Here is a 12,477-nt window from a genome sequence, read left to right as displayed (position 1 = left end):
CGGTACCCTCTGTATGCACCTCCCCCCCCCCCCCCCCCCCCCCCCCCGTGAAACGCACGCCGCGCTCCGAGCTGCATCCAATCAGAGCTGCAGCAGTGAGCGCGTCATCCTGTTCTTCCCCAGTGATTTGCTTATTGAATAAAGGTACATTTTTTGTTCACATTTACCTGTTTATTAAAATTGCTGTCAATGTTCATTAAAATAAGCCCTCCCCTGAAAATAAGCCCTCTGGTGTTTTTCTGTCCAAAAAAAAAAAATAATAAGACAGTGTCTTATTATCGGGGAAACATGGTAGCACATGGGGAATGGAGGGTGCTGATGGGGACCATTGCTGGTGAATGTCTGGTCCATGCTAGTGTAACATCTTTCTCAGAGTAAGCCAGACTTCCTTCCAGGATGCCAGGTAATAGGGCAGAGTGCCTAAGGATTTAGGCCACCATTTCTCCCTTTTCTGCTTGAAAAGTACAGAGTGACGGCCAATGAGCATGCTTCACTCTCCATTCTCTACTGCCTTTATCAGTCATGAACTACAGAGATCTTGCCAGTGAGACTGGGAAACAGTGGCATAAAATGTAGTCCTATCTAAGGAAGGATCATATTGTCATAGCTTTAGGACCAGAAGGGACCTTAGAGGTCATTTGGTCCAATCCCCTCATTTGATAGATTTGGAAAAAAGCCTAGTGCTTGACCAAGGGTTACAGAAGTGAGAAATGATAGATCAGGGATTTGTATCCCAGCCCTGTCACTTTGTGACCTTGGGCAAATAACATAAGCCTCTAGGCCTTGGTTTTCTTATCCTTACACTGATGTGGTTAGACCTGATGACCTCCAAGGTTACTTCTACTCTGGAGTTTTTATTTTGTGACTCCAGATCTACTTCCCATCTCACCACCCCTGGGGTATATGAGGTTGTGTGGGCCCCATCTTTCTTTTATTCCCCAATCTGTAATAAATGATTTTGCCTTTGGTTGGCTAGTCTAGGGCTCAAGATTGTGGGGAAAGAAGGTTTGAGTAACAATAAAAGGCTCACATCTGTCCCAGTTGTCTTTCCCTATCTATCCTCCCCAATATCTGTTGCATTAAAGGCCAAAGCTGGAGGAACAGGGGACTGGAGTGTCTGTGGCCTCATTCTCTGGGATCTTCCCAACCTCTAATTCTGTACTTGGCAGGGAAGCTCCAGGTTGGAGGTGGAGGCTGTGCCAGCCTCCAGTGGGTGTGTGATTATTATGTGTTGACCAGGAGATGCCAGCTACAGCCTTTGGCCTAGCTGCCTGCTGATTACCACCTGGCCTTGAGAGTTTGAGATTTGTACCTCATGGGCTACCTAAAAGGTCAGCCAGATCTGAGAAGGGTAGTATAACCAGTCTTCAACTGTCTGGGCAAATCCTACGATACTGGCTCACTAAGCAAATTGTCTAAGGCTGCAATTGTTCCCTCCCCCTTATAAAAAAAAGAAGTAAATACAAGTTGCCGTGTTCTTCACCCCACCCCCAACCCCTAAACTTATGGGTTAGTTATTCAGTAGGGAGGTATGAGGGCCCACCAAATTTCCTGACCTCTTCTCCTAGTTTCCTGTGATGGAGGCGGCAGTGGACAGTTTTTTCTTACACACAAGAGATCTTTCCTCCACTTTACTGACCATTTCCCATTTCCATCTCAGGGTCATCCAAGAGTCATCCTCTTTCCTGATTAGCTTTGGCCTCATGATTCCTCACTAAACTAGTCTACAAATATAGCTTCACCTTTCCCCATTAGACTGTAAGCTCCTTGAGGGTAAGGACAATTTTTTCCTAAATTGTATTTCTGCGGCCTGGCACAGTGTCTTGTATGCAGTAGGCACTTAATAAATGTTGAATTGAGTTGAGTTCTTCCTTTTTTATTCTTGACTTGGGCAGCTGTGTGATCCTCTAAGGGTTTTGGTTTCTATGTTTCTATTACTGACTTCTCTTTCTTTTGCATTGCCACTGTCTCTTTGAGTCTCTTAGTGGATTCATTCATTCATTCATTCATTCATCCATCAAACATTTATTAACTGCCTACTACGAATACTATGATAAGCGTCAGGGGAGATCCAATCTCTTTTTATGCTGTATGCTTTTCCTGGGTCTCTGTCTCCACTTCTAAATTCTTTCTTTCATGGTCCATTCCTCCATGACTTTCTTGTTTTTATATCCTCTTTCTAGGCTTCCTAGACAACCTAGAAAACTTGTGGCTAAGTGTCCACAGGTCTTACTGTGTTTTATTGTGTTTAGCTGAGCTGAGGAGGTGAAATGGAGGCAGGGAATCCAAACCTGGAGCTGTCCCTTAACCATTTGGGGAGCAGGAAGAGGTACAGGGGAACAGAGGGATGCATTGGAGGTTGAAATTTGCTGAAATAAAATTTCTTTAGAATAGGTTCCGAAGGAGGAAAAGGATAGGCTCCAAGACAGTGGGAGTTGTGAGCAAGAGAGAGAGAAGACTGTTTCCTCTGTTTGTGTGTATGTGTGTGTTTGTGTGTATCCGTATGTGTATTTAGTGCTATAAAGGAAAAAAAGATAGATAAATATTTCAGGATACAAGGAAGATTGGAGTGTGAAGGCAGTTCCCCACTGGGACAGGATCTGAATCCTCTACCTAATTTCTAGGCAATTTCATCTCTGTTTTAAGTTCATTAGCTTTGATCATATACTCTTTCCTCCTCTTCCTTCTTCCCCCAACACATATATGTCCTAATCCCCTCTAAGAGGGAATAACTTGTATGGAAAAAGCATTAAGTGACTTGTAATCAGAAATCATGAGTTGGAGTCTGGACTCTGACACTAACTAGCTGTGTGACCTTGGGTATGCCAATTAAATACTCTGGGACTAAGATGGTCCTTAAAATTCCTCTTGGTTTTGATTCTGTGATTCTATCAAATTGGAACACCAGTGTTATGAGAACTCACATCATGGGAGGCATCTGGAAAAAGGAAAAATGGACCAGGAAGCGTGGTGGTGTCTCTCCCCCAAACCATATGGAGTAGAGAGAAACATTTGGGGCTCAACCCAAATACCATCAGTGCCATGAGCTTTGGAGGCAAACTACCCTATCCAGTAGAATATTTAGTATTGCCAGTTGGATTGTTCTTTCTAGAGGACAAAGAAAAGAGGGTACTAGAAAGAGAAATTTGAGTGATAGCAGAATCTGAACCCAACCTGACCCTTTGCTTTCCTGGTGTCTGGTGTTAAAAGCCCAAAGTTGAGCCACAGGGGGTTCTCTGGCTCCATTCTCAGGGCTCTCCCTCCTAATTTTCCATTTGGTAGATGAGTTCTAGGTTGTGAGTGGGTCAGAGGTGGGAGCAGTGCCAGCCTGGTGGCTGCGTGGCTCTTTTCCTATGTGCCAGTTATGCCCGGCATCAGTCGCTAGAATAAGGAGGATGGTAAAGAAAGAGGTCAGGGAGTGGCTCACTGCTTTCTGGGGGCTGGCTAGGAGGCAGCTGGAAGCCCAGAAGCTTTCTCCAGCCAGAGAAGGTGTGAAACCAACAGCTTCATTGGTGATGCAGTGAAAATCAGGCAAAGAGAGGTGCAAATGAGCAGCCAGAGCTGTGAGAACAGCCAAGCCAGGAGTGGGTCCCCAAGCCAAGACACCCCTTTCCCCAGTCTGTCTTCTGAATGTTTCAAAGTCCTACATTCCTGCGTGGAGCTTCACAAAAAGGACTTCAGCATAGAAGGCTAACCATCATCCCATCGTTGTTAAATTGTTTTCTGGGGCCCTTTCTCCATTGTACTGCAGGGCAGGAGGCTCCATTCACTCAAGAGATACCCTCTTTTCTGGGCAAACTGTAACGCACCCAGCCCCCTGCTTTGGAGTGGCTCTCTCTCCTTACTCTGCTTTCTCATTGTGTTTTCCTTGCAGATCCACACTCTAGAGATACACACAAACATCTCTTCGTGCATTCATACATTCTCACTGAGGTTCTACAAATACCTCAGTGTCCCTTGAGATGCCTGCTCTCCCTTTATTGGACTCCCCCCAATTCCTCACCTTGGGAATCAGCGGGTTGAGAGAGGGAAGAGGGAGATTCTCTATCCTTCCCAAAATTCCTATCCCTTGCCTAAATTCTCTGCCTGGGGAGCAGGGAGTCACTGCAGCTCCACACCTTTCTGTTCCTTCACAGAGGGGCTAGAGGTGCAACATGGATTGGTATTGGGGGAGGGGGCTGGAGAACCTGCTGGGGCCACTAGCAGGTGAGTGCAGCGCTCTGCTCTGCTCCAAAAATATCCAGTGATCTTAGCTCCTTCTCTAGAAAACAGTGATGTCACCTGCAGCCAATCAGCTTCTAGAAGGGTTTGCCTCCTCCTCCTTCAGCAAGTTGCAGAGAGTCAGGATACTGCTCTCCTCCTGGGCTCCCTCCCCAGCACCAGGCCCCACAACTGCAGTGGGATTGTAATGGGAGGGGGGAGCAGAGGGAGGCAGCACTTATATAGCAAAGGGTCTAACAGCTAATATTTGGGGCTGCTAACCCAGTACAGGGAGAAGCCCTGTATTTCTTCTTCCTGTTCCCCCATAAGATTTGGGGGATGGGTAGGTGATAATCTTGGGGTACTAAGGCAATGTTGGCAAGGTTGGCATAGTAAGGTTGAAGCTTGTGGAGATGTGGGCTGTTTGGATTAGTGATGGGTTAGGAGCATGTGGGGAGGGACTCCTACATTTTCCCTCTCTTGTAAGGACCTCCACTGGACAAGGTGACCTTGTGACCTTGCTAGAAGGAAGTTTAGTATGAGAATAGAGGGATTTTTTTAGGGGACACTGGGGATGAAGGTGTTAAAAGATTTTAGCCTTGCTCAAGGGCTTTGGGGAGTATGGTAGAGTAGCAGGAAGTTTGGTAGTGCATGAGTTAATTGAATTCTTTTGCTTTTTCCATTTTGGTGAGGGGGGTACATAAGAGTATCTGTCTCCCAGGTCTTTGAATACCCCACTCCATAACCAGCCATAGTTAGGAGTCTAAGAATCCAGATGATTGCTTAATTTCCCTTCAGTGTTAAAATAATTATTTCTACCAGTGGAACAACAAGGTATAGTGAGATTAGCCCCACAAGTCTCTCTCCCCTTTTCATTTCTCTGCCATCCCAGTGGTGACGTCCAGTAAATCACCAATGGTCAAGGATAGATTTGGACAGGGTTTCTTAGATTTCAAAAGGTCTATGAACTTGGATAGGAAATTAAAAAAAATTGATGTAATTAGTTTTCTTCGTATATTTTACGCATCTAAAACATCTGAGAGGGGTCCATGTATTTCACCAGACTGCCACGACACAAAAAGGTTAAGAACCTCTGGATTAGAAATTGGATATTCAGATAAGAATGAGCTCCCTCCCACCAACCAGCCCTCCCCATTCTGCGGCAGGCAGAGGGGAATGGAGGGAATGGGGGTGGGCAGGGGATAGACTGGCCAATTAGCTTATTTCACCAGTGGTGCCCTAAACCGCCTCTGCTTTGTCAGGGATTCCCCTAGTCCTTCCCAGAGTCCTTTTTTTTTTTTTGGTGCTAGCATCTGTCAGTGCCCAGATGAGGGTGGGAGGGTGGTTGTGTCTGCAGTTTTGGTTCTAAACTCTGATTGTGAAGCCTTAGATGGAAATGTGTGTGCATAATAGCTAGCTACAGCTGGCAAGGGGGCTCCACAGAGAGGGGGCGGCAGTCCGTGTGTGTGTGTGTGTGTGTGTGTGTGTGTGTGTGTGTGTGTGTGTGTGTGTGTGTGTGTGTATGGTGGAGGAGAGTAGGGCAGATAGGGCAGAGAGGTGCTTATAACCCCAATGCACTTTATCCTGAGAGGGAAATTCTGGCTTTTAGTGAGCTGCTCTCTCTTTAGCTCTCTCATTTCTCCCTCCCCTTCCGATCAAGGCTGGGATGTTTTAGGGTTTCCACGGGCAGGGGAAAGATGCAACCATCAGGATTAATAGATCTGGGGGATGGGAGTTCATCTCCTGGGGAGGAAATCCTTTGGAGAAGGTAGTACTCTGTCTTGGAATAGGGTATTTCTGTGTTCTAGTCTTCTGGGGAAGGAATATTAGTCTGGTGAATGGAAATCAAGTTGGGGACAGTGGTCTCTCCTTTCTTAGAAGACAGGCTATTCTTGAGGAGTGGGAGTTAATCCTTTGGGGGTGGAAGATTGTTCTTGAGGTGAGTGGCCTTGGATGAAGGTATGTTAGGGAGGTGAGAGGACATGTCAGTCAGTCAGCATTGATTAGATACTGACCATGTGCCAAGCACTGTGCTAAGTAGGCACTGGGGATGCAAAGGAAAGCAAAAACAGCCCCTGTCCTCCAGGAGTTTACATTCTAAAAAGGAGAACAAGATATAAATAACAAGGTGCATATAAGATATATGCAGAGTAGATCAAGGTAGTCGGAGAGGGGAAGGCATGAGCTTCTGGGGGACAAGAAAAGACTTGGAGAAATTGGGATTTGAGCTAAGTCATGAAGGAAACCAAAGCAATCCAGAGATGGGACAAGAGTGGGCAGAGTATTCTGAGCATGAGGAATAGACAATACAGACAAGTGAAGAGATGGAAGCCTCTCTCTGGGGGTGGAGATCTCTTTCCTATCCTCATTACCTGTTTAAACTGTCTTGTGGCTACTAGGTGCCCACGGCCTTCGGGAGGAGCCTGAGTTTGTGACTGCGAGGGCTGGTGAGGGCGTTATTCTGAGATGCGATGTGATCCACCCTGTGACGGGACAACCTCCCCCCTACGTGGTCGAATGGTTCAAGTTTGGGGTTCCCATCCCCATATTCATCAAGTTTGGCTACTATCCCCCTCACGTGGACCCTGAGTATGCAGGTAAGGCTGGGGTGGTGCTGGTGGTGAGGTATTACCCTTGTTCATGCAAAGTACCAGGGTACGTTGGTTCAAATCCCAAAGCTACCACCAACTTGCTGAGTGACCTTCCTTAGAGTCCCAGCTAAAATCCCATCTTCCACAGGAAACCTTTTCCAACCCCTCTTCATTCTGCCTCTTTTTCCTCCATTAGTTATTTCCTGTTTATTTGATTGTTTGTGCATATTTGTTGGTCATCTCCCCCCATTAGATTACAAGCTCTTTGAGGGCAGGGACTATCTTTTGCTTCTTTTTGGATCTCTGGCGTTTAGCAAAGCGCCTGGAAAATCATTGGTTTATTGAATCATTGAAGTCACTTGGCCTCAGTTTCCCAAATAGATATAAAAACTCTTGTGCTGCCCACCTCAAAGGGTCATTGTGAGAGAGGCACTCCAGGTGGCATCTGCATGCTGGCAATGATGATGGTGGGGAGGAGGAAGTGTTTTCCAGTAGGACCAGGGTCTCACACAATGACCTCCTCCTTTGAGCTAAAAGTTCCATCCATCATTCCATTATCTTTCCCTTCTCTCAAAAGTCTCTGACAGCTCCCTGGCCTCCTCAGCTCTCAAATGTCAGTCAATAAGCATTTATTAAGTGCTTACTATGTTCTTCTAGGCACTGTGCCTTCTAAACACTGAAGATACAAAAACAGGCAAAAGACAGTCCCTGCCTTCAAGGAGCTTATAATCTAATGCCTGTCTGAACTTCCTGATTGTCCTGTCTTTTTCTCTCCCTATTAGTTTCTATTTATTCTTGTCCTGCTTTTTGTCTCAAATATATTTTTGTGTCTGTCTTCTTCCTCCCTTTTGGCGCTGGTTAGTTTTAATTGAATAGGAGGGAGGGAGTGGGAATGGAGGCAGGAGGGGGTGAGCTACAGATGCTGGGGATATGACATTGTCCTTCTGCCAAGAACAGCCTTTGGATACTGGACAGAGAGATGGAGAAACAATAAGGATTGGAGGTAGGGAGGGAGAGAGAGGGAAAGAAGGGAAACTGATAGCAAAAGGCAGGCATGACACAGGGGGACAGAGCTGAGGCGGGGCAGTGGAGTAGGAGTCGGTTTCTATCTAGGGAGGAAGTTGAGTCAGAAAGGACCCTTTTGATGGAACTCCTCCGCCTCAGTTCCAGGTGGCTTTACAGCAGCAATAGCAGCTGTAGAATTAGTCCTGTCTAGCCTCACCCACTCCCTCCCCCTGGGTTCAGAAGGTGGAGCCTCATTCCATTCTGGAGTGTGTGTGTGTGTGTGTGTGTGTGTGTGTGTGTGTGTGTGTGTGTGTGTGTGTGTGAGTCTAGTGTTTGTCTACTGTCTTCCTACCTGCGGGTGTTTTGCCCACATTTTGATAGCTGAAACCTCGCAAGATAACTTAGGGTTTATGGGCTAGATTTCCATTTTTGAACCATGCCTTAAACCCAAATCATTCTGGCTCTTATTAATTGGCCAACAGGAGGTTGAGCCCAAGCCTCATCTGCCCATTGTTTGGACAATGGTTTCTGTTTTGACCAGAAACCCTGAGGGTCTTCTCCTCTCAGATTGATTTTTTAATTTGGACTAGGTAAAAGAGGCCATTTTTTGCCTTATTTTTTACCCAGCCTTAATCACTGAATGGGCATTGTCTTGGTCAAACTGAGACTTAGGAGAACTTAGGTCTCCCACTGCATCTGGGATCATCTCCAGTCGTCCTGATCTATATCTCACCACTGGACCCAGATGGCTCTGACTTTGCACAACCCTGCCTCACTTAAATCTAATTCTCCTGCAAGTCATGGCATCACCTTCCTGATGTCACGGTCCTCTTTGAGAATTAAGGACACACAAAATAACCCCCTCTGTACCTCCCTGTGGCATCAGAGCTGCTGGCAGAGGCCTGGGCTTCCTCTTGAAGCCCCTCCTGATCCATCTTCCACTCCTCCTGGCCCCATTTTCATCTTGCTCTGCAATTATTCCCGCCAGCAGTGGCCTCCCTGTCTGTGACTCACTGCCAGCCAGACACCCGCCTGCCAGGGCTATTTGTGTGTGTGCGTGTGTGTATGCGCGTGCATTTTGTGTGTGTGTGTGGGGGGGGGGGAAGTTGGAGGAAAGGAGGCTAGCGAAATAAGAGAAAACTTTGCCTGGCTACAGTCTTCTGGATTTTTGACTTCTGACTTCTGAATTCTAAATTCCAAAGCCTTTCCCTGAGTGTTCTCCTCTTTCTGGTTTTCCCTGACTTTTGTCTCTATTTATTCCTTAGGAAACTCTGTAGAGCAGCAGCCCCTATCCTAGGTGACAGTATCAGCTGGCAGGGAGGCAGGGGTATGGCCAAGAGTCCAGAGGAATGAAGCAGGATAAGCTGTGGGTAGCACTGGAGTCGAAGGATGGCTTTGGTGGTGGCAGAAATGGAGAATAGGAAGCTTGGGGACTGCTATGTCACTTTGGTGGCATGGGACAGGGTGAGACAGATAGACTGTTCCTATCTAGCTATTATATCCCTGCCTCCCGGTGGGGCCTCAGCTTAGCTTCCCTCTCTCTTCTTTGCCTTGAGGTGAGTAGTTGTGCCTATCTGTACTCATGTACGTAGACACTTTGTTCACCAAGCATCCTTGCTTTTGTAGAGTTAGAAAAGGTGACAGTGCTGGGAATGAGACCTTAAAGGCATCCCAACCAGTGACATTTCTTCTTCTCTCTATTATGGAATCTCGAAAGAAATGGGATACTGTTTGTAGATTAGAGGGGTTTCCTCTGGATAAAGATGGGCCGGTAGAGAAGAGAGTCAGTGTGATCTGGATTTGAATTCTGGCTACTACCTCTGTGATGATTTCCTTGGGAAAATCATCTAAACTCTTCAGGCCTCAGTTTCCTGGCAAAAGTTCTAAATCCTATCATAGATTGCTGGTCTGGAACCCCCTCAATCCTACCTGTTTGTTTCTTTCTGTCTTCATTTTCTTTCATCTTTCTTCCAAATCTCTGTTCTACATCTGTTGAGCCTTTTCTTGCCCCTTGGAACTCTGGGAAAGAGTGGGGATGTAGTCTAGGGAACCAAGGCCCCTTTCTCTGCCAAGTATCCTGAATGATGACTTCCCCTCTGAAGTCTGGGGCTAGGCCAGCATGGGTCTAGGGTGGGGGCGGGATGCCTGGAGTTTTTTTTTTTTTTTACTTCTTTCTCCACCCGCCACCATCTGCTGTTGGTGGTGTCTGTGTTGGGGGCCTTGGCATAGGGTTTCCCATTTCTTGGCATGATATGAGAGATGGGTTTCCCATTCTCTCCTTCCTGTATCTTAGCAGGTGGGGGTGGGAAATTACAAGCTGGGCCTATGATATGACTGCCTTTCCCTGATGATGTCTGAGAGGCCTCCCCTTCCTCTCTCCTCCCTTCAGGCCGGGCTAGTCTTCACGATAAGGCATCCCTTCGGCTGGAGCAGGTGCGCTCAGAAGACCAGGGCTGGTACGAGTGCAAAGTGCTCATGCTGGACCAACAGTATGACACGTTCCACAATGGCAGTTGGGTGCATCTCACCATCAATGGTAAGTAACTGGTATCCCTTCCTTCATCCCCCCCACTGATCAGTTCAGGGATGCTGCTTTCACTGCTTTGGCTTCAAGCATCGTAGGTGGATTCCTCTTTTTTTTCTCCCTCTATAGTGCCTTCTTTATTTTGGGCCTCCCCTACAATTCCTTTTAGGGAGGTCTGAGTGCCAGTCTAGTCTAGGCCCACTTAGTCTCACTACTTACTCTCCCCAATGTCATTGTGATTCATGATAAGTGCTGTACCTTGGGAGCCAAGGGTATGGGGTTCTGGAGCTAGGGTGAGGTCTCTCTTGGGGTATCTGGTTGGTGCAGAAATGAGATGTTAAGACTATTCTGCATAGATGAAGTGAGCGACCACATATGTGGCAAGACTTCAGGGGCTCCAGGAATTGTCTTCTGTTCTCTGATGCCTGAAATTCTTTTTTTTTTTTTTTGCTTTTTGGAGGGCAATTGGTAAGTAAGTGACTTACCCAAAGTCACACGGCTAGAAAGTGTTTCAAGTGTCTGAGGTCAGATTTGAACTGAGGTCCTCCTGACTCCAGGGCTGGTGCTCTGTTCACTGCACCACCTAGCCGCCTGTATGCCTGAAATTCTTATAACTTTATTCCTGAAGTTCAAGGTTTTGATCCCATGTTAAAGTGTAAAGATTTTCAGTAGGAACAAAACTAAGTTGTCAGCAGTCACTTGTACTTTACTCTTGAGTGAGTTTAATGATGAGTGAGTTTGCCTTTTAGTTTAATGACGACGCTAGGCATCTGGGGAATGGGAGACCCGAGGGCACCACCAAGACAGAGAAATGCAGAAGGGGACTACTAGGGGTATAGGAGAGAAGCTTTACTTCTTTCACCATTTTTCTCAGGGTAAGTCGTGAGATAGGTTTGTGAATGTGAAGCTGCCAAGGAGGACCAGAGGACCAGAGACTGTATGTGTGTGTGTGTGTGTGTATGTGAGAGAGAGAGAGAGAGAGACAGACAGACAAACAGACAGAGAGACAGAGACAGAGAGACACAGGGAGAGGGAGGGAGAGACAGAAAGAGAGAGACAGAGAGAGAGAGAGAGAGAGACAGAGACAGAGAGAGAGACAGAGACAGGGACAGAGAGAGATAGAGAGAATCTTCTCCTGAGAGGAGTTTCCTTGGTTGAGCTAGAAAGAAGATGCTTTACCCTTGGACTGTGGGGACAGGTCCTGGGAATACTATACTGATCCTTGGAGATATGAGAACTGACTGTAGGTGGGAGGAGCTCCTGGGGCTGTGATGTGATTTGTGGTTTAGGTCAGCAGTGTCCTGTGAAGAATGATGGCTCTGGGCATCTTTCTAGGGGCATGTCCACCCTAAGCATTTTGAGTCCCAATGCCCTGGCCAGGTTGAATCAGGGGTGAACCTAGGTCCCTAATTTAGCAAGCCAACTTCTAGGGAGTTAATTCTACAGTCAGAGATGACAGCTAGATCCAGGCATCTTGATGCCAGCCTCTAGCACTAATTGCATGAGGTTCTCAGTTATTCACATGTGCCTGATTCGCGGCAAATTTTAAATCTCAGCCAGGCTTCCCCTGGCACTCGGCATACTCTTGAGTCATCTCCCCCTGCTACCAGCTGCTGTGTGTTCAGGGAATGAAAATTCATTTTAATATTAGCTCAAGCAAAACATAATTAGGAAGGTAAATCTGCTACTAAAAGAATCCTATAATGTATGCCAATGCCAAGAGTACTAAAGCCATTTCATCTGCTGTGTGCAACGTCTCTTCCCAGTTAGAATATAAACTCCTCAAAGGCAGGGACTGGGTTTTTTCTGTTTCTTTTGTATCTTCTCTACAACAGTGTTCAGTCCAGTGCTTTGCAATCAGTCAAACAAACAAGCATGTATTATTACATAATGTCATGTTGTATTAACCATATGCATATATTATATTAAATATTATATATATATATATATTTTTTTTTTTTTTGGAGAGGGGAAGGAAGGGCAATTGGGGTTAAGTGATTTGCCCAAGGTCACATAGCTACTAAGTGTCAAGTGTCTGAGGATGGATTTGAATTCAGGTCCTCCTGACTCCACAGCCAGTGCTCTATTCACTGTGCCACCTAGCCGCCCCCTATTATATATATATATATATATATATATATATATATATATATATAT

The 12,477-nt window shown here is 46.3% G+C and overlaps 1 protein-coding gene across 1 annotated transcript in view; it reads left to right on the top strand.

Annotated features, from left to right (window-relative positions):
• IGSF9B (immunoglobulin superfamily member 9B) overlaps positions 1 to 12,477 on the top strand; it is a 77,655-nt gene that overhangs the window by 8,180 nt on the left and 56,998 nt on the right. Inside the window, exons 2-3 of the mRNA XM_069079712.1 lie at positions 6,600 to 6,797; positions 10,186 to 10,332. Coding sequence (XP_068935813.1) covers positions 6,600 to 6,797; positions 10,186 to 10,332 — 345 coding nt within the window. The remainder of the gene's footprint in view (positions 1 to 6,599; positions 6,798 to 10,185; positions 10,333 to 12,477) is intronic.

Source organism: Petaurus breviceps, unplaced genomic scaffold, assembly GCF_028583685.1.
Source record: "Petaurus breviceps papuanus isolate PSGF00001 unplaced genomic scaffold, PetGlider_PUasm1.0 91133, whole genome shotgun sequence".
Lineage (NCBI taxonomy): Eukaryota > Metazoa > Chordata > Mammalia > Diprotodontia > Petauridae > Petaurus > Petaurus breviceps.
This window is presented reverse-complemented; position numbering and strand designations above follow the sequence as displayed.